The sequence below is a fragment of the Emydura macquarii genome, unplaced genomic scaffold, assembly GCF_026122565.2.
Source record: "Emydura macquarii macquarii isolate MOO-44397 ecotype Brisbane River unplaced genomic scaffold, CSIRO-AGI_Emac_v2 contig_2473, whole genome shotgun sequence".
In the NCBI taxonomy this organism is placed as follows: Eukaryota; Metazoa; Chordata; order Testudines; family Chelidae; genus Emydura; species Emydura macquarii.
In genome coordinates, this window is record NW_027132610.1 from 17,727,224 (window position 1) to 17,747,232 (window position 20,009).

The window sequence follows — 20,009 nt, forward strand, 5'->3', positions numbered from 1 at the left end:
CGGTGCCCCCCTAGGGGGGCGTACCCTACAGTTTGGGGACCTCTGCTCTAGAAGAAATTTTTCAAGTTGTTTCTTGTGTTTCTTCAGGCTTGGCATGCAATAGTGGCACGGGCTGACTGGGACTCCCAGAGGTTCAGAGGTCAAGTGATTCTTCAAATCATCCCTCTTTAGTAAATGATTGAGAGAGTGACATAATACAGCAAGGAGCAGAGCCGTAGTTTAATGAAAGCATATGTTCAGTGGCCATGGAGAGTTTTCATTTTCAATAAATATACTGAGGGTTCATAGATAACTTCACTTGTGCATCTGGTGAATATTTTAAAAATCTGAACTTGAGAGAAATATCAAGGGCTGAGCCTCCTTAAATTATTGATGGCATTTGATGTTTTTATTAGCATTGCTGTGGATTTTAGTGGCATCAGTTAATTTAGCAGTACTGCCAGCTGTGTAGAATAATGCTGTTTTAGAACTCAGAAGTTGCATCTGTTTTACTTTGTTTATTTTTCTTGCACTTCAGGCTTTGTCTAAGTCTAGCTCCCCTGGTAGCTGTGTACGGCAACCAACCATGAAGCAGAATTTTGCCTTTGACAACATTGGCTACGAGGAGAGCTCTGAAAATACACCCTCTCTGCCTCCTCAAACGAGCACTGTTACGGTCAACATTTTGGGTATGACTTGCCAGTCTTGTGTGCAGTCGATAGAGGGCAGAATTTCCAAGCTGAAGGGCATTGTGAGTACCAAGGTCTCCCTTGAGCAGAGCAATGCTGTAGTAAAATATATACAGTCAGAAATAGGTCCCCAAGAGATTTGCGAGGAAATCGGAGACATGGGCTTTGATGCCAGCATAGCGGAAGAAAGAGTTACGATATCATCTATAAGATCGACATCCTTGGGAGAAGCACTAATTAAGTTACGGGTAGAAGGTTTGACATGCCAGTCTTGCGTCAACACCATTGAAGGAAAGATTGGAAAACTACAAGGTGTGCTGAGAATCAAAGTCTCCCTCAGTAACCAAGAAGCAGTCATCGCTTACCAGCCTTCCATCATTCAACCTGAAGACCTCAAGAACCACATAGATAATTTGGGGTATAAAGGCACTATTAAGAGCAAGCCAGCCCCGTTGAAGCTTGGTATGATTGATCTAGAATGTTTGCAAACTACAAGCACGAAGAAAACTCCAGCCAGCCTCAGCCATAGCAATGTGGAGCCAGTGGTGGGCAAAATGACTAGTACAACAATGATGACACTGGAAGTAGAAGGGATGCATTGCAAGTCTTGTGTCAAAAACATTGAAGGAAATATACCAAGTCTTCCAGGCGTACAAAGTATTGAAGTGTCATTGGAACATAAAAGTGCCATTGTGCAATTTAACCCAAACGTAATTACCCCATTATCTTTGCAACAAGCCATTGAGGCCCTTCCACCTGGTAACTTTAAAGTATCCCTCCCTAATGGAATGGAAGCAAATAACGGAGAACTTTTATCAAAGGCAGCATTTTCATCCCCTCAGTTTCATCGCACTTCCTCTGGGGATCAACTGAAAGGGATGACAAGCACAACTATACTTAGTATTGATGGAATGACCTGTAGCTCCTGTGTACTGTCCATAGAAAGCACAATGTCCCAAAGGAAAGGGGTACAACATATATCAGTTTCATTAGCTGAAAGGACTGGAACCATATGCTACGATTCAGCTGTAACAAATTCAGAAGAGTTAAGAGATGCTATAGAAGACATGGGATTTGATGCTTCGGTTCTCACAGGTACTGTGTATGTTTTCTATAAATAATATCGTAAGCTAGGAGAAGGTTAAAAAAATGAGTTTTTAAAATTGATAGTTTGGAGTTTTTTGTTTTGTTTTGTTTTTGGTTTTTTTTAAGGCTAGAAGGGACTATTCTACTGGCCATAGAATTTCACCCTGAAAAATGTGCTTTTAGAGAATAACTTTTTATGGGGTTAAGACTTTCCTAAATAAAGGCATTAAATAATTGTGCATACGCTTACTGACAGAGAAAAGAGAAGTGTTTTTATATATATGCACATAAACATTTTTAGAGGAAAATATTTTATATGCAATTAGTACATTGTTTAATCAGCTTTGTTTAATAATTGTACAAATATCCCAAACTATTAGTGATATATAGAGAGAAACTATAACCATAGAACTAATTACATACTAAAGGGCATAGCTACTTTTCAGGGATGACTAAGACTTTTAAAACAAGAAAGAAGGAAAAAAAGCAGAGAGATGAGAGAAGCATTTCATGCCACAGACTGGCACTGTCCAAATGACAGAAACCCCTGTCCTGGGAGCTTGAGACAAACCACACCTTCTTGGCTGAATCAATCAGAAGATATTCTTTAACCACGGGGCCTCTTGGGGAATCACACATCATAGGAAAATGTGATGCATTTTAATATTCTGAGTCATTCTGAACACAGCACTTTATGGATTTATCCATGGATATTTAATTACTTCATATTTTCCCAAGTCACTGTGAATACAGTACTTTATTTATTGCATCATATTAAAATATAAATTAGAACTAAAATACCAAACAAAAGGAGGACGCATGTAGATTTCTTTATTTACAAGAACTATATAAATTTAGCAGTTAGGATTATATCTGTTGAATTCTGGACCAGGAATACTATTTCCTCTTTCTACATAATGGCTTAACTTGTATTAGAGGTCTTTTACATTTTGTAAGGTTTTTGAAGGACAGATAAATTTAACAAAAAAATTAGTAAAACACAGAACACAGAGATGTAGCACCACTCACCTCCGCCACCCCGGCCCTACTGTTCAAAACCATTAAGCATACATTGAAGCCAATTTGTATGCTATTTTATAATCACTGTAAGTATAATTCAAACTAGTATTATATTATTTTATACATCACCCACTTCCACACACATTCATGCTTGTTTTTTCAGCATTGCTTTATACAAAATACTCAAACCTACCTTAAAAGAAATCTAACAATTTTAAAATTGGTTAATACACCCCACATAGACAAAATACAGAATTGGTTTAAACTATTTTATGTAAAAGTGTTAATTATACTATGTAACAAAGATGATAACCCTCTTTTCTCACAGCACCAACATCCTCTTTCTGAAAACAATTAAGCATACATTCAAAGCACATTGTATACTGTTTTATAGATAAACTACCTTAAGCATATACTCAAATTATTTTTGTTTTGTAGATAAAACACTCAGACATGCGTTATACTTGTTTTCAGCATTATTTTATATAACGCACAAAGAACCTAATTTAAAGGAATTCTAATGGCATAAAATTGGTTTACATCCATCTATATGACAAAATGCAGGCCTAGTTTAAACTATTTTATGTAAAAAGAGTTGATAACACTTTTTACTATTTTTTCCACAAACTGTGCCTCTTCTGTTAAGGTCATAGTACTGTAACATTCCAGAATGTAATGTATGGAATGTAGATTAAATAACTGCTTAAACTTGGATTTAATAAATAAAATTAAATCAGGAATGATGGGGCATTAGGGAAAATTATGTTTTAGTATTTGAGGGACAGTAAGATGGTATACTTTTAAAACATTTTGTTTGAATTTTAAATGCTTTTTAGCTATAAATATTTTGCATAATTTTCTTGTGACACATTTAGCAAAATAAAAAAAGTTAAAAATCGTGAAACACTTAAATACACACACACGCACAATAACCCAGACTTTTAAAGGTAACCTGAAGAACAGAGCATGAGGATAAAAAATTGGTCTGGATTCGTAGGGACATTTTAAGAAACTGGCCTGGGAGGAGAATTTATGCTTATGGCAGACGTATTCATTTCTACCTAGACTTTTTTGTTACCTTTGAAATAACCAGTAAAGTCATTCATCTGCAGCACCCTGTCTACACTCCATCCATCAGTTCCTCTTCTCCATCTCAGGTCATCACTCACAAACAACATATCTACTCTGCCCTCCTCCTCAGTAACCATTACACAGCCTGCAAGCCTCCACCCTCTTGCTTCCATCAGCTCAGAGGGCCTGAACTATTTTCTCCCCCATTGCAACCCTAGGATAAGTGCCCCCACTCTAAGACAGTGGCAAAAAATAGCCATGGAGAAGGTGACATCAATAGTTCAAGCATCCCAGGTTGTCTGTGGGTAGATCTTGGTGTGGGCGCAGAGGCCTTCCAGACCAAGATAACTGGGGCAGCTCCTTCAGCTGCTCCCGGGCCTAGGGTAGGGAGCTGGTCCGTGGATCAGGCTGACAGAAGGAGCAGGGGCCTCCCTTTTCCATATGTCCTGGAGCAGTTCCTACTCCTCCTCTCTTGGGGACATGAGGTAGAGAGCTCATCTGTGGATCTGGCTGGCTGGGGTGGGGGATTCTCCATCTGGGTATTCTGCAGAGGGCTGCATTCTCTAATGAAGTTACCCTCAGGCTAGATATTAATAGCAACAAGAATGCAGATAGGAAGGGATCATTTGCTGATTAAAGATGGTTTACCACAAAATAAAGCAAAATGGTCGTGCAGTGTTGATCGTCTGCCCAAAAGTAACAAGTTACTTGTGACTAAGGAAACCAAGATCACAGGGTAGTCATCCTGTCATTTGACAAACTTGGGATATTTCTGTAGTTAAAAGTATTTCCAGTTTGCTTCTTTGTAACATTTTATTGTGTTCTATTAACCCATGTTAATTCTGTTTATGGTGTATTTATTCAAGATACCACCCCTTGGAAATATATGGATCAACCTCTTTTCAGGGATGCTGCCATACAGCCTAAGGTGCTAGAGTCAACTTCCCACAGAACAGAAAATGTTTCTGAATCATCTCCTCAAGGCTACATCTCTGATACCCAGCCAAAGAATTCTTACCTCAGTAGTCCAAAGCAGCTCAATGTAGTGATAACAGAAAAGTGCTTTATGCAGATCAGAGGCATGACCTGTACATCATGTGTGTCGAACATTGAAAGAAATCTGAAAAAAAAAGATGGTGAGATGTCCAACATTCTTACAGAGGCTCTGTAAAGTACTTCGGGATCTTCGGGATGAGAAGGATACTGCATTCTGTCAATAATAATTAACACCTAGCTCTTAACTTCAGTAGATCTCAAGGCGCTTTACACAAATCAGTATCATTATCCCCACTTTACAGATGGGGAAACTGAGGCACTAGGCAGGAAGTGACTTGTCTAAGGTCACCCAGCAGGGAGGTGGCAGAGCCAGGAATTGAACCCAGGTCTCCTGAGTCCCAGTCCAGTGCTCTGTCTCCTAAAGCTCTATTGTTACTACACGTTAAAATGTGTTCTTGAGGTTAGATGTAGTTAATACTCTTATTTCCATAATTACGTACTCGTTGATTCTAGCCGCACTACTGTATTCAATCTGTCAGTGACCAATCTGTCAGTTGGTGGATAGTACTGATAGGTAGTGGATATACCCATCGTAAGACACAGCCCCTGACCCAAAGAGCTTCCAGTCTGATTCTCCTATTCTACTAATGCTAATGGGAATTGCATAACTAAATCAAAGGGAAGAATACATATCTTGAGAAACTAAAGCTTTTGTCCTATTTTGTAATAGGCTTAGGGCATAATGCTAGAGTGGGGGAGTGATTAGAGCCATTAAATGTCCACACATTATTTTACTGGAGTGCCCCTTCATTATCAATTGCATTATGTCCGCCTCAAAGAAGCTACAGTATCTAATATAACCTAACTGCTTCCATTGCAGGTATCGTTTCAGTGCTAGTAGCACTGATGGCAGGAAAAGCAGAGATAAAATACAAGCCAGAGAACATTCAGCCTCTTGAAATAGTACAGCTGATCCAGAACTTGGGCTTTGATGCTACAGTGATAGAAGATCATACTGGTACAGATGGCAGCGTAGAGCTTATTGTGAGTATTGTGATAGGAACATCAGGGTTTTGTGATATGTGTACAAGTTGGACAGGAATGTGTCTTTGCAAATGAATCTATTTTAATGGTTGTGTTTTTGAACAGCTGTGGTGCTGGCTGACGATGATGCTTTTCTTAACTACTCAAGAAAAAAATTATCCTAAAGAGGCAAAAATGTTTCTACTAGGTAAATGAGACGTGAATACCTATGTAGAGCAGCCTTTCTTGGCAGGGAAACACTCCACTCCTCGTGAATCCAGTGAAAACCTCATTTTTATCACTTTCACAAGCAGTGCAGACTTTTTTTTTTTTTTTTTACATAACTGTGAGAAGCCCCAAACAACAAAGCATCATTAATATAGATCTTCAGACTTGCTAGTACTTTTTTCTTTATGGCCAGAATAATGGTGATCAAATACAGAATAATAGTACCTGAAACTTCATACAAAGATCTTAAAGTTCTGTATAAACTTTTCAAATTGTTTATACAGGGCCAAATCCTACCATGCTGTATTTCCAACTTCTGAAATAAAGGCTGCTTCTCTGGTGGAAAGTAGTAGCTACTTTGTAGGACACGGCAAAACTGTAAAACAGAAAGTGATTGACCCACAAAGAGAATTTAAGTAGGCAGCATGAAGTTACTAGGTGGAGTTTGGCTTGAACATTGTTAACACAGCTGCTCTATGAGAAGTGATATGGGATCTTTAATGACAGCAAATGGTCAGGACCTCAGTTTTTTAAATGTCAAGTAAAAGAAAGCACCACCAGCAGCACAATTTTCCATAGCCCCATCATGTTGGGGTTTTGTTTCAGTATTAAGGAACCACAAATACTTCATCCTGCAGAACCTGGACTTTCCTTGGTGGTATCTCTCGTAACGTTAGTAGACCAATTTAACTTACAATGTAGATCTCAACTGTAATTGATTATGAGGCTCACTTGTCATTTTAGATCCAAATTCACCTCCATCTCCTACAAATCTTATGCTGTCCTATTTATTGCAATAGTATCAACGATAAATTTCTTGGAACTTTGGGACCTGCACTTCTTTTTCAGCTTCTTAATTCTGTAGATAGAGATTGCTAATGTGAACAAATAACAGGTCTGCTGCCAACACCCCCTCCCCACCCCCTCAGTTCCACTTTAGGGGTGGTTGTGAGGGAGATTGCTGTCAGCTGTAGAGATCACTAACTGCATTTACAATTCTGTTCTTCAGATTACAGGGATGACTTGTGCTTCCTGTGTTCACAATATTGAATCCAAACTAACCAGAACTAATGGCATCTTCTATGCATCCGTAGCACTTGCTACCTGCAAAGCTCACATCCAGTTTGATCCTGAAACCATTGGACCTCGAGATATTATACAAATTATTGAGGTAAGTTATTAAAATAAACCATTTTGAAAGAAACCAGTAGTAAGTATAAGGGGATGTTAAAACAAATGGAAGTGAATGACCTTTTACAGCTTTAGATAAAGGACACTTTCCCTGATGTGACAAAGCCAATAGTGTATGGTCAGTGGGGGCTACATACTTCAAAGTGTGGCCTCCAGGGACATTAACCATTTCAATGCTTTTTAAAAGCATCAATACCTGGATGCACCCTTCCATTGCTGTTCAGGGTACTGTACCAGGTACTTTCCTGAAATGCAGATAGTCCAACAGAATGGTGATACCTCAAATTGCTCTCTACTGCCATCTAGAGACTATAGGAGCAGCTACGCAGCAGAAAGGCACCTAAACCCATGTAAATACCACTTTGAAAATGTACCTCAATATACATTGGAATTGACTCCCATGGTTGTTCAGAGTAATCAATGAGATACAAACTAGATGTTCAGAACAGACTCTTAAAAGTAATATGCCTCTAAAGAAAATAAAACTAGCTCAGCAGTAACCAGTATGTCCATAAAATCTGTGACAAAGTGCAGTGTCGTCATGCCCGTTTTGCTAGGGATGCTTTTCGTTTTCTCCAGCAGGGGAGGGAGTGTAATTTTTCTGTGTGAACGGTATGGCAGAGAGGACGAATACAGGGAAACCAATCGTACCAAAACCAGTTAAATTCATTTTGTGCTCTAGGGTATTTCTTCAGAGAGCGTTTCTGAGCTGCAGAATTGGTACAGCCTTACAGCTAGTTGCCATGTCAGTGGTGGGGGTTGCAGATAAACGGTACATGCCTACCCTTGGCCTTTCAGATAATGCCAGCTACCAAGTGTAAATGTACTCGTGCTTACAGTGGTGTTTGTTTGTACTCCAGCAACACTGTGAAGTTCCAGTCAGAGCCCCGTTGTGCTGGGCACAGTATAGAAGAACATGAAAAGGCAGAACCATTCTAATTAGTTTTATATTTTGGTTCCTTCCATGCTGCCGGTCATTACTGATTCTTGCTGCTTTCTGTGGTGGCTTGACATATACCTGCAGTACTGTACTGTTAAGGAGAGCCTATCGAGGTTCACAAACCCACCAGATTTATCACGGTCTCAGCTTCCACATGGTGTTTTTATTCGTTTATATTTTGTGTATTTGTTTTAAATGTTTCCTCAGTGGAGTTTGAGGAAGAATATCAGTCCTTCAAAATGAGTACTGCAAAATCCCAGCTGCTCCCATCATCAAACTCAGGATCTTTGATTTGTTAGGACTGTGGATGTATATATGTAAATAATGATAGAGGTACCTTACCATCAATGCTTTGTCTTCTAGTCCATCATCATCGGCATTATCTGAACTCCTCTCACTTTGGCAAGCACTATACATAAATAAAAAGGAGGCATTCATCAATGCCTGGAAGAGTCTCCTACTCTGACGTTTCTGATCTTAACTTCATCTAAAATTTTTCATCTGCTATGCATAATAAATCGCAATTAACCAAACTCTTTTGTTTTGTTTTTTTAATAAAAAGGGAATGGGCTTTCATGCTTCCTTGGCCAAGAGAGATCCTAATGCTCATAACTTGGATCACAAAAAGGAAATAAAACAGTAAGTATGACTGTACCAAAGAGAGGGCCTCTTCAAGTGTGACAGTAATCTGCACCCAGTTATTGGGCTTATCCTTGTGCAAGGCATATTTAATATGCACTTACTTAGTTGTTTGCCATTCAGTTCAAGTACTTTTATGCCCGTTTGGATTTTCTTTCAGTTTTTACTGAGTTTTAGAGAGTTATGTATCTGAAACATGTAGGTGGCAAAGGAACTTCTTAAGGCAAAGTGTTTAAGCACTGGAATGAAGTTCTGAATTGGAACCAGTTTTGACCAGGGCTGAATGCAGTCGTCTCAGCCCGGGAGCTGTGCATGTGCAGTATTTGGCCCCAGTACTACCAAAGTGTGCTCTAATACCATGGATTCATTACTTCTCCTTTTCAGATGGAGGAAATCTTTCTTGTGCAGCCTAATGTTTGGAATCCCTGTCTTAAGCTTAATGATTTATATGCTAATACCTAATGGTCAAAAGCATGGAGCTATGGTGCTGGAACAAAATATAATTCCTGGATTATCTATTTTAAATCTTCTCTTCTTTGTCCTGTGCACTTTGGTACAGGTATGTAAACAGTATTTCTTAGGTATTTTCTTTCCTTTCAATGTCCCCTTACATAACCTGATGTAATAAAAAAATTAGACTAGAAAGCCCTATTGTATTGTGTTCATCCCCCATAAATTCAGGATATAGAGGATAAAGTGACCCCAATAAACTGGTATTGATAAGTGATAATGTATTGTGCAAGTGTGATTTTTATAATACGATACAACATTAGCACCCTGGTTGTGTTAGCTACCTTTATTGATAGATAAGATGGGGCCCTCGCCCCAAAGCGTTCAGTCTTACCAGGCATGAGATGACAGGTGAAGAGAGAAAATAAAGGAGTGGTATGATGGGATGAATGTTATGCTAGAAGAGTAAAGGTCCTGAGTTCAACTTTTGGTTCGGTCACTGACTCACTTTATGCCTCAGTTTTCCCTTACACTGCAATAAAGGGATAATAATACTGACCTGCTAACCTCACAGGGTTGTTGAGACTGCAGCAGTTAATGTGAGAGGATAAAGGAGGGATGAATACAACACAGAGCTGTGAGAGGGTGAAGGAAGCACCAAGGGGGAGGGAGGGATAGAGAAGTGAATAGGAGGTAAGATAAAAGAGTGACACAGAAGTGATGGGTGGGTGGGGTTGCAAACAGGCTCAGCAGTGAAGTTATGTTACTTTTTTCTTGCTGTATTCCTGTTCTGTTGCAATGAGGCTTTAAAAGCATTTCCTCACAGTCCTGCTGTAACATGACTACATCTAACCATTGAGAACATTTCTATTTAATGCACCTAATTCTCTCTCTCTCTCACATGCTGAGGTAAATCAGGAGTAACTATTATTTTTCATTTGTATTGCGGTAGCAGGTAGGGACCCCAGTCATAGACAGGGAGCCCCATTGTGTGAAATGTTGTACAAACAGAACAAAAAGACAATCCCTGTCCTCAGGGAGTTTACAATATAAGATAATTCCATTGAAGTTACACCATGATAAAATCAGTGTGAGATAAGAATTAGGTTCATTAATGTCAGCCTCCCTATTTATAATTCTTTGCTATAAACTATACTGTATATGCCCTGCTTTCACTGCTGTGAATAATAGGCATTTGTATATACTTTCACTGACAGGTCCTCGGCGGATGGTACTTTTATGTTCAAGCCTACAAATCACTGAAGCATAAAACAGCCAATATGGATGTACTCATTGTGCTGGCCACAACTATTGCTTATATATACTCTTGCGTGATCTTGGTGGTGGCTATAGCTGAAAAGGCAGAGGAAAGCCCCGTCACGTTCTTTGACACGCCACCCATGTTGTTCGTATTCATTGCTCTTGGGAGATGGCTGGAACACATAGCAAAGGTAACCAATCTACATGTTAAGCAATTATGTGCGGTAATGATGAAAAAAATGGCATCTCTATGAATGGAAACTGCTTACATGTATTTTGATAGGAGCATTTCTGGCGTGCAGTGTGGTGTACCCCATGGTTTGAGGAGAGCTTTGTGGGTTGCTATGTTAACTGCACACACAGGACCAAAGTCAGGAAAGGATCTCGAGAGGTCATCAAGACCAGCCCCAAATGCACGTCTAGTTAAAATGTGAGACACAAGTTGAGTGAGGTAATATATTTTTTGGACCGCATTCTCATGCATTTATCTCTGTTGTTTTCATAGAGTAAAACATCAGAAGCACTTGCTAAGCTAATGTCTCTCCAAGCTACAGAAGCTACCATAGTGACTCTTGGAGCTGACCACTCTGTTATCAGGTATATATTATTCACCCAAAGCCCTTCAGCCTGCTGGGATGGGCTGATTAGATCTGATGCATTTAATGGTAAAAGCATTTTTGTTCCTATTAACGGGATGGATCAATTTGTCATCTCTCCTAATTGGGTGCTTCTTACAGGGAGGAGCATGTGGCTGTTGACCTGGTTCAGCGAGGTGACATTGTAAAGGTTGTCCCTGGTGGGAAGTTCCCAGTTGATGGAAAAGTCATTGAAGGCAGCTCTATGGCAGATGAATCTCTCATTACTGGTAATTTTCTTTATGCTTAGCAAAGCTAGTTGGCTGCTGGATCTCCTTCTGAAACCATTTGCACTTGCTTCCCCTATTCATTCTGACTGGTGAGGAGGCCTGAACCAAAGTTCCTTATTTGAATAACCACTCCTAGCTTTGGGAACGTTCTGATACAGATTCATACTACTTTATCGGACTGGCTTTTATACCTGACTGATTCAAACCCTTGTATCTGGGTACATCTGGGCTTTGGAGAAGACTGGATCTGGCCTACTGGGCCTCTTCCCAGTTCTACCCATCATGACTTCTATTAATCAGCTAACAGCAGTGTCTCCTGGACTTCAGGACTGTGGGGTGTTAGGCACGGTTGATGTAGTTCTAAAAGGTGCTGGGGATTTGGAGGGAGTTTGCTCTGGAACATAGTTGCAAAAATGGTGCATTTTTACAATTTACTAATAAACTGGTGACTAGGATAAAGCCAGGAAGTGCATGTGCTGGCTTGGGAAAGACAACCCCAGATGTTCAGCAAGGGAGCAGGGTACAAAGAGAGCATTACTGCCTGACGTTTCCTCACCAGATTTTTTTTCCACTTTATGAAATTTCCACATGGGAAACTGTGTGATATTGAGATGGAGATGTAGCTATATGATTTTTTTTAACCTGGTTCCTGCCATTATAAATTCTTTAAAAGAACTAAAAATCTTAACTATTCATTTACTTGCTTGGTTCGCTTTGGTTTGATTTTGGAGGGCAGGGTGGAATTTTCTCATTGAGAGAGCCAACCACATCATTAACCCTGCGTGTAGAAAAAATATGATTGTGACAAGCACTAGTACGCTAGGAACCAGTGTGAGCATGTGAACTTTGCAAAGGTGGCAGTTTCTCTAGTCTCTGGATGGGAGGGGGCTAGACAGCTTGCTCTCACATAAATGCCAAAAGGTATTAATTGTAGGAGTTCTCTTAAGGGGTCTGTATGCTTTGAGCCAATTTGTCCATGGCTCTTGTGGGATGCACAGGAGAGAGGGTGTGAAAGACCAAGGAGCCTTCCCTTTTCTCTCCATGTGTACCTAGACAGGGGCCAAGGAGAATCTCAGGTCCTGTGCTCAGAGGGGATTCTCCTTTAACTCACTTTAATGCAATTTTGGAACATCAATATCCAAATTCCATCCCCACCAATCTCATGATGTTCTAATTGTCTATGCCGGGTGGCATAGTGATGTCCTAGGTGGTCATGGACTTACTACAGTATTGTTCCATCTAGTTCTGAATATCTCCTGAGCCTAACCAGACTGATGGGTATTGTGATAAATGGTGAATTTCCTGGTTGAGATACATAATCAACAGTACTCTAGCTCATTTGTCTCAAGGTTGCAACTGAGAGGCACATTAAGCTAGCTGATTCTTATCTTTATGAGTGGCTGGAAATGGAGGTCTTTCAGATAAACTGGGACACGTCCATTCAAGGCTTTAAAAATAAACAATAGAGTTTCAGAGTCAATAACTGCCAGCCAAACAATGTGTAGGTTCTGCTGTGGGGTCTGATCCATAGCCTGTTGGAGTTAATGGAATGACCTCTGTGGGCTTTGGCTCAGCCTCTGAAGGGGAGCGAGTGAGAGCTCTGGGGGTGGGACAAAATGAGGAAGAAAAAGGCAGTGGATGGTTGCCAGGGCGCCTGCTGTGAAAATGATCATGAAAAATATTTTCCTGAAAAGCCCCAAAACAGTCCCTGTTAGACACAGCCTTTAAAAAAAAAAACAGTCTTTCAAATTGTGGTTCAAAACTGTGAATTATTATCTAGCATGTAGCAGGCTATCTATCTTTATGTAACTGTGCTCCCAGACTACTTAAGTAGTTGTCCTGACCCTATTGCTCTTTTGTCCTAGGGGAAGCCATGCCAGTCATGAAAAAGCCTGGGAGTACAGTGATTGCAGGTTCTATAAATGCACATGGCTCAGTTCTTGTTAATGCAACTCACGTGGGGTCTGAAACCACCCTGGCACAAATTGTGAAATTGGTAGAAGAAGCTCAAATGTCAAAGGTAAAAACAAAAATCTTGCACTTTGTATATAAATCAGCAGGGCTTTTGCTGTTGGGATGTTTGTTTTCGGATCAACAAGAAATAGATTAAAAAAACAACAACCCCAACTCAGTTATGAAGTAAGGGTTAGTAGATATTTTCATGTCCAATGCTTTTATTTTTTGTTTTAGTCATAAAACAAGTATCTTTGTGTTTTGTTTTTGTGTAGGCACCCATCCAGCAATTGGCTGATAAATTTAGTGGATATTTTGTTCCATTTATCATCATCATTTCAACAGTGACCTTGCTAGTGTGGATCATAATTGGTTTTGTAAACTTTGATGTTGTTCAGAAATACTTTCCTGTAAGTAGAGCTGTTGGTCCCAATATTTGCTCTTAACAACCCAGTGTTAGTAATGCAGTGTGTGTACTTTCCAAGACTCTGATCCTGCCCAATGCCAAGCAACCTCAACTCTCAAATGCTTTAGGTTTCTCTGTAGACTAGACTAAATATGTTTATGTAGTTCATTTTTGGCCAGCCTCAACAGACTTGTCAGTCTATCTTCAGCTGTGCATGGGATTCTGACACAAATGTAACCAATGGAGATATACCAGGGATGAATATGGTCCAGTGGCTGGATTTCACATTGAGCTAAGGAATTGCTGACAGGTTTGAAAATTGAATGCATTGCTGCTGATTGTGGATCTGGACTTTAGAAAGATGAATGGCATATTGATTATGGTTAAGAAATGTAAGCTGTACTGCCAGGCGATTGTGGGAGGCTGTGCATTCTGGAGGTGGCATACTCATCCTAGGGAGTGGAGGGGAACACAGTAGGCTGTATTATCACCTGGGATCCAGTCTGCATAGCAGCACTTTTGCATTTGCAATGCTTATTAGTCCAAGGGGTAAATCTCCAAAGGAATGGGGCATAAGCAGAATTTTGGGGGCACATGAGGGGACGGAAGAAGTTTGGGGGTGTAACAGGTGACATGCCAATGGATCTACCACTATGTTAGGGCTTCTGCCTCTCCATAGCCTGGTGGAGGATTCTTTCTCCCCCAGCCCCAATGGGATCCTAGCATAAAATCATAGAAATGTGACACTGAGGAGCCAAGCCCAGCAGGGCTTCCCTTCCCCTCCCCCCCGCGTTTAACCATTCTATTGTTAGAACGTTTAAAAGGATTTTTAATTAAACTAATTTTTACATCCCTACTTTCAACCAGTTGAGCACCCGCCTCATAGTAATTTCATCTAGACCACATTCTTCTAGTTTGCTTATGAGAATGTCAAGCGGCATTGTGTCAAAAGCCTTACTAAAATCAAGGTATATCATGTTGCCCTGCTGCTCATTCTGTGCTCGGAGGATGGGTCTTGCCCCTAAACGAATATAATATTCCCAGTATGCCTGATAACTATTATCTGTTGTTCTGTTGTCTTTTCTGTATCTGACATTTCCGGATAGATGCGTGTTTAAAATTATTACTGTTTACTAGACACTTGATGCATTGTTTCCTATGTCAGCAAACATACACCTCTCTCTCTTTCTCTTTTTAATTTGCAGCATCAGAACAAACACCTCTCAAAAACTGAAGTAATCCTGAGGTTTGCCTTTCAAACCTCAATCACTGTGCTGAGCATTGCATGCCCCTGCTCCTTGGGCTTGGCCACTCCAACAGCTGTGATGGTGGGCACAGGAGTTGCAGCACAAAATGGTATTCTCATCAAAGGTGGAAAACCTTTGGAAATGGCCCACAAGGTTAATATCTCATGTTGTATTTATACCATTTGTACTGGTTGCCAGCTAGAACAAAATTGCCCAGCAAATTCTTTTGATCTATGGAAATACTACTTCTTTTTTTTTTTTTTTTTAAATCAGTCACTGCTCTTAATATTTTTGAGGATAGATACTTTTTGAAATCACATAGAGAGAGGCAGTGTTTAACAGTCACAGCAAAGGGATAAAGGCCAGCAGGTCCTGACTTCTCATCCCAGCTGGACTACTGACTAGTTGCATGACCTTGAGCCAAGTCACTTTCCCCTTTGCACCCCAATCTTTACTCTAACTGTAAAAGAGGTTACTACAAGTATTTCCCTATCTATGTTGCAGGAATCTTGTGACATTTAATGAGTTCATGTTTAAAGTACCATACAAATGCTGCTGCTCGTTGGTTGTTAGAACAGCATCTAAAAACTGTTCTTCTCACATTGAGAGGGGAAAATACCTGCCTCTGTTTAATACTTTAGATATTGTCAGACGAGTTTAAATAGACATTTCATGAATCTTGTGCACACAGTGTTTGCCATTAAAATTGAAACGCTTGTAACTAATATACAGTAATATCTGAAATACCCCATTTTACTTAAAATAGGAAATAACTGCATTGTCTTAGTTTCCAAGATGGGGTAACTTATGGTAAATGCTGACATTTTAATGACAGTCACAGAGAGAAAGTAAAGAAAATTAAATCAAACCTGGAGCACAGGACAATTCATAGTATAGTAACCTGTAACTTGAGTAGAATATTCTCTTTTTATACTGGCAGAAAAGGTTTCTGTGGGTTTCAGCCCACAAAAGCTTATGTCCAAATAAATTTGTTAGTCTTTAAGGTGCCACAGAACTCTCACTGTTTTGCTAAAAACAGACTGACACATCTACCCCTCTGGAGCTCAATTAATTGATTATACTTCTCAACCACGCACACACTGGAACAGACACATTCTATTGTACGTGTGCTAGGTCTAGCATGAAGAGCTCTTACCAACTATTTTCATGCTTGCTGTGCTTGGGTTTAATGTTAGCACAGTAATTGAAAGTATGTTATTTCTTACAGATAAAGACTGTGATGTTTGATAAAACTGGGACCATCACCTATGGAGTTCCTAAAGTTATGAGGGTGCTTTTGCTAGGGGACATGGCTAACTTGTCTCTAAAGAAGGTACTTGCAATTGTCGGCACTGCAGAAGCCAGCAGTGAGCATCCCTTAGGAATGGCTGTCACTAAATACTGTAAAGAGGTATGTATTTCATTGGGACCTTAAATCTGATCATGATCAGTAGCATTTAGAAGAACAAGGTTTATGAACAGCACTGAGAACATGGTTTCCAGCCCGATGATGGTCAGGAAATGTCAAACCCTTTCTTCTTGCTACTGTTTAAAGAATGATTTAGACCTGGGATTCCCACTTTCCATTCCTGGTTGTGTATAGGATCTTAGTGTCAGCAATAAACATAGCTCCTTGCCTGACATAAGTGAAAGATGTTAGTACTGTTACATTGTGGGTAAAGTCACAGTTCCAACTCCATTAACATAGAGATTCGCTGAATGTTACATTCTTCCTACCAAGGGAGTTAGGATCTGCTAGGTTTTCTTGCTGTCCGTTCCAAGTTTTGAACTTCCTATGACTGATGACAGGTCTTCTCAATGAAAGACCAGTTCCAAGTTTGGTGAAAGTTACAGTGTAGCATTTATTCTGGCTTTTAATAATGGGTAATTGAGCTGCAGGTGCGGGGAGTTTTACACTGTGATTTATAACTGGTGGTGTTCTGAGAAGCAGCATGGTTTAGTGGGCAGAGCAGTGAGCTGAGAGTTCAGAGACTTGTGTTCTAATTCAGTTTCTGCCACTGACCTGATGTGTGACCCTGGGCAAGTCACTTCACCTCTCTGTTCCTCTCATCCCTTGTCTGTCTTATTTAGATTGTGAGCCCTGCAGGGCAGGGACTCTCTCTCAAGATATTTGTTATATCTTTTATTTGTTAGAAAAGGAAGTATTTCTTCACAAAATGCACAGTCAACCTGTGGAACTTGTTACCAGAGGTGGTTGTAAAGGCTGACTATAACAGTATTCAAAAAAGAACTAGATAAACTCATGGAGGATAGGTCCATCAATGGCTACTGAGGAGAAGATGGCCTAGATAAAAAAAATCACCACCTAGAATTCTTCTCCTTCTTAGTAGGCATTTAAATTTTCTAAGCTTTTACCCCTGAAGGTTTATACTAGATATGTTGGATATTCATGCCAAATTTATCTTTTCATATGTCATCTAACATTGGCCAGTAGCCCAGTGGCTTTACATAAGCCTAAAGGTAGGTTATTATTTATGATTGCCTTTCTTTTTTGTTTCTGGTCGTGTTTTCATTCTTCCAGAAGTATTAGAAGAACACATGCCATTGATGGTATTTGCTGAATTGCATAGAGATGGATAATCTCAGAGACTATCCTCTAATTCATTTGTCAAACTCAAGGGCTCACAGTTCATGTGATATTTAGGTTTGTTAAAATCTTTCTGGTTAAATTTAGTGATCAAATAAATGAATAACAGAACTGGTTACCATCAAGCAATGTGTAGGAAGGTACTATACATGCTTCTTCTGAATTATTTTAAATGTAATCACCAATCCACCTATTCCATTGCCTTCCATGTTCTAGGTCCCATTCTATGTATTTATTTAAAAGTTTATACTAGGTTGACATTGCCAAGGCATCTAAATTATTAATATTACGGTAGCATCTATAAGCTCCAACCAAGATCCAGGCCTTATTGTGTCAGACACTGTAATGCAAGAACACAAGAACGGCCATACTGGGTCAGGCCAATGGTCCATCTAGCCAAGTATTCTGTCTTCTGACAGTGGCCAATGCCAATTGCTTCAGAGGGAATGAACAGAGCAGGTGATCATCAAGTGATCCATCCCCTGTCACACATTCCCAGCTTCTGGTGAATTCCCACCTTGGAAATTATTGGATCCATTAGCTTTATAATTTTCCTATTTTCCCCTCTTTTTAAATTTAGAGTTATAAAAAATGTTCTTGGCAACCTGGGGAGTGGTTCACTCACTGCAGGAATGCCTCCTTGTGGCCAGTTGTGGCTTAGTGGTTCTCTTCTCATATGGTGCCCCCTGCTGTTGGTCGCTCTGTCGGTCTCTCTTCTGTAACTCGGCCCTCTGGCCAGGTCACAACATTTCTGTCCTCCCCTTTCAGGATAACAAAGTTCAACAAACAAAATTCCAGTCTATAAATTCCAAGACCTTGTGTCAGGTCTCTGGCTCCTGACTCTGGGCCCACTGGTCCTCACGCTCTTGCCTCAGGTTTTTCCGATGTCCTTGTTCCCTCCTCCAGACTTATGCCACCTTGCCAGTGGCTGATAGGGAAACCCAGGCCCTTCTACTAAACCAGGTTCCAACCCAGGGACTTGATTACTAGCAGCCAAGGTGGGAACTGTCCCACTTGCTGCTGTTTCCCTGGGCTCCTTCCTACCCAACCTTTCTCAGGCTTTTTTCTCTGCAACTTCCCTAAACTGATCCTCCTTCAGGGTTAGAATCCCACAGCTCATTCTCCTCCCCATCCCTGGGTTCCTCCTCACCACCTCTGTTCCCAGAAAGTGATTGCAGATCCCTGTCACTCTCTTCTGCTATAAACTTCCATTCTTTATCCTAACCAGCATGCTGCAGGTGCAGCCAGGTAACATAATTGATCTCTCAGGCCCACATTAACCCATTCAGAGCCTCTCTGGGGAACACACCCCATCACACAACTCCATTCTTTAACTTGGGCAGATGCCCCCACTTCTTCTGATTCAACAACAAAGGCTGTTATCATAAGATTTCATTTTCTTTAAAAGTCCTGAAAAGAGCAGCAAAGACGAGCTGTTTTTTAGTCCCATGGTCAAACCAAGTAGCTTTTGAGAATTGAGGTTTTTTGGTTTTTTTAACTGTAGTCATTAAAAAAAAAAAGGCTCATAGTCCCTACAGCCAGTTGTCTGCAGGCATAGTTGAAAGCTGATCCTTCCAAGAGGCAGCATGGTGTAGTGTTAGATTAGAGATTGGATCAAAAAACTATAAGGAATATAAACAGTCATGCTTTGGGGCATGATGCAGCCACGTAGTTCGCTGGTTCTTATTCATGGGCAGGTTGTCCATTCTGGATTTTTTTTCTTCTGCAGAATCTGGTATTATCCACTGTCTGTGATGTGTCACTGGAATAGATGGACCTCTGATCTGATCTAGTGATCCCTATTTCTAGGAGTCTAATCAGAGCTTAGGAACCAATAACTTCTGACTTCCAGTTCCCATTCTAACACTGATGCTGCGTGTGGCTTTCAGCAGATCACTTAACCTTTCTCTCTATTATCCCTCTCTAAAAAGAGGAAACCAACTTTTCTGTGGTGTTTTGAGAATGAATTAGCTAATATTCGTGCGTCGTTTCGATGATTCAAAGTGTGTTATAAGTTCTCATTCTTACTACATTTGCAGGAACTTGGCACAGAGAGCCTGGGATACTGCACAGATTTTCACGCAGTCCCAGGTTGTGGAATCAGCTGTAAAGTCCGCAGTGTTGAAGCTGTCCTGGACCAGAGTGAGCAGAGTCTGAACAAGCAGAATGCTTACCTGAGTAGTGTCAGCACTGTTTCGCTGGGACACAGTCCATCGATCATGGTCTCTGAATCTGACGGTATGTCTGCCCTCAAAGCATATAGCCAGCTAGAAGTAGAAGTTTGCTAAATCAACAATACCAGCCACTGTAAAATAGTTATACAAAATTAGAACTTGTTGCCTGCAGCGGGGAAGGAGG

General features: G+C 40.3%; 1 protein-coding gene across 1 annotated transcript in view; it reads left to right on the forward strand.

Annotated features, from left to right (window-relative positions):
• Nucleotides 1–20,009, forward strand: part of ATP7B (ATPase copper transporting beta) — an 81,858-nt gene that overhangs the window by 52,830 nt on the left and 9,019 nt on the right. Inside the window, exons 2-15 of the mRNA XM_067563064.1 lie at nucleotides 518–1,763; nucleotides 4,712–4,981; nucleotides 5,722–5,885; nucleotides 7,102–7,263; nucleotides 8,786–8,862; nucleotides 9,247–9,421; nucleotides 10,530–10,763; nucleotides 11,078–11,169; nucleotides 11,310–11,437; nucleotides 13,303–13,457; nucleotides 13,666–13,800; nucleotides 15,002–15,196; nucleotides 16,272–16,454; nucleotides 19,691–19,889. Coding sequence (XP_067419165.1) covers nucleotides 566–1,763; nucleotides 4,712–4,981; nucleotides 5,722–5,885; nucleotides 7,102–7,263; nucleotides 8,786–8,862; nucleotides 9,247–9,421; nucleotides 10,530–10,763; nucleotides 11,078–11,169; nucleotides 11,310–11,437; nucleotides 13,303–13,457; nucleotides 13,666–13,800; nucleotides 15,002–15,196; nucleotides 16,272–16,454; nucleotides 19,691–19,889 — 3,367 coding nt within the window. The 5' untranslated portion in view covers nucleotides 518–565. The remainder of the gene's footprint in view (nucleotides 1–517; nucleotides 1,764–4,711; nucleotides 4,982–5,721; nucleotides 5,886–7,101; nucleotides 7,264–8,785; nucleotides 8,863–9,246; nucleotides 9,422–10,529; nucleotides 10,764–11,077; nucleotides 11,170–11,309; nucleotides 11,438–13,302; nucleotides 13,458–13,665; nucleotides 13,801–15,001; nucleotides 15,197–16,271; nucleotides 16,455–19,690; nucleotides 19,890–20,009) is intronic.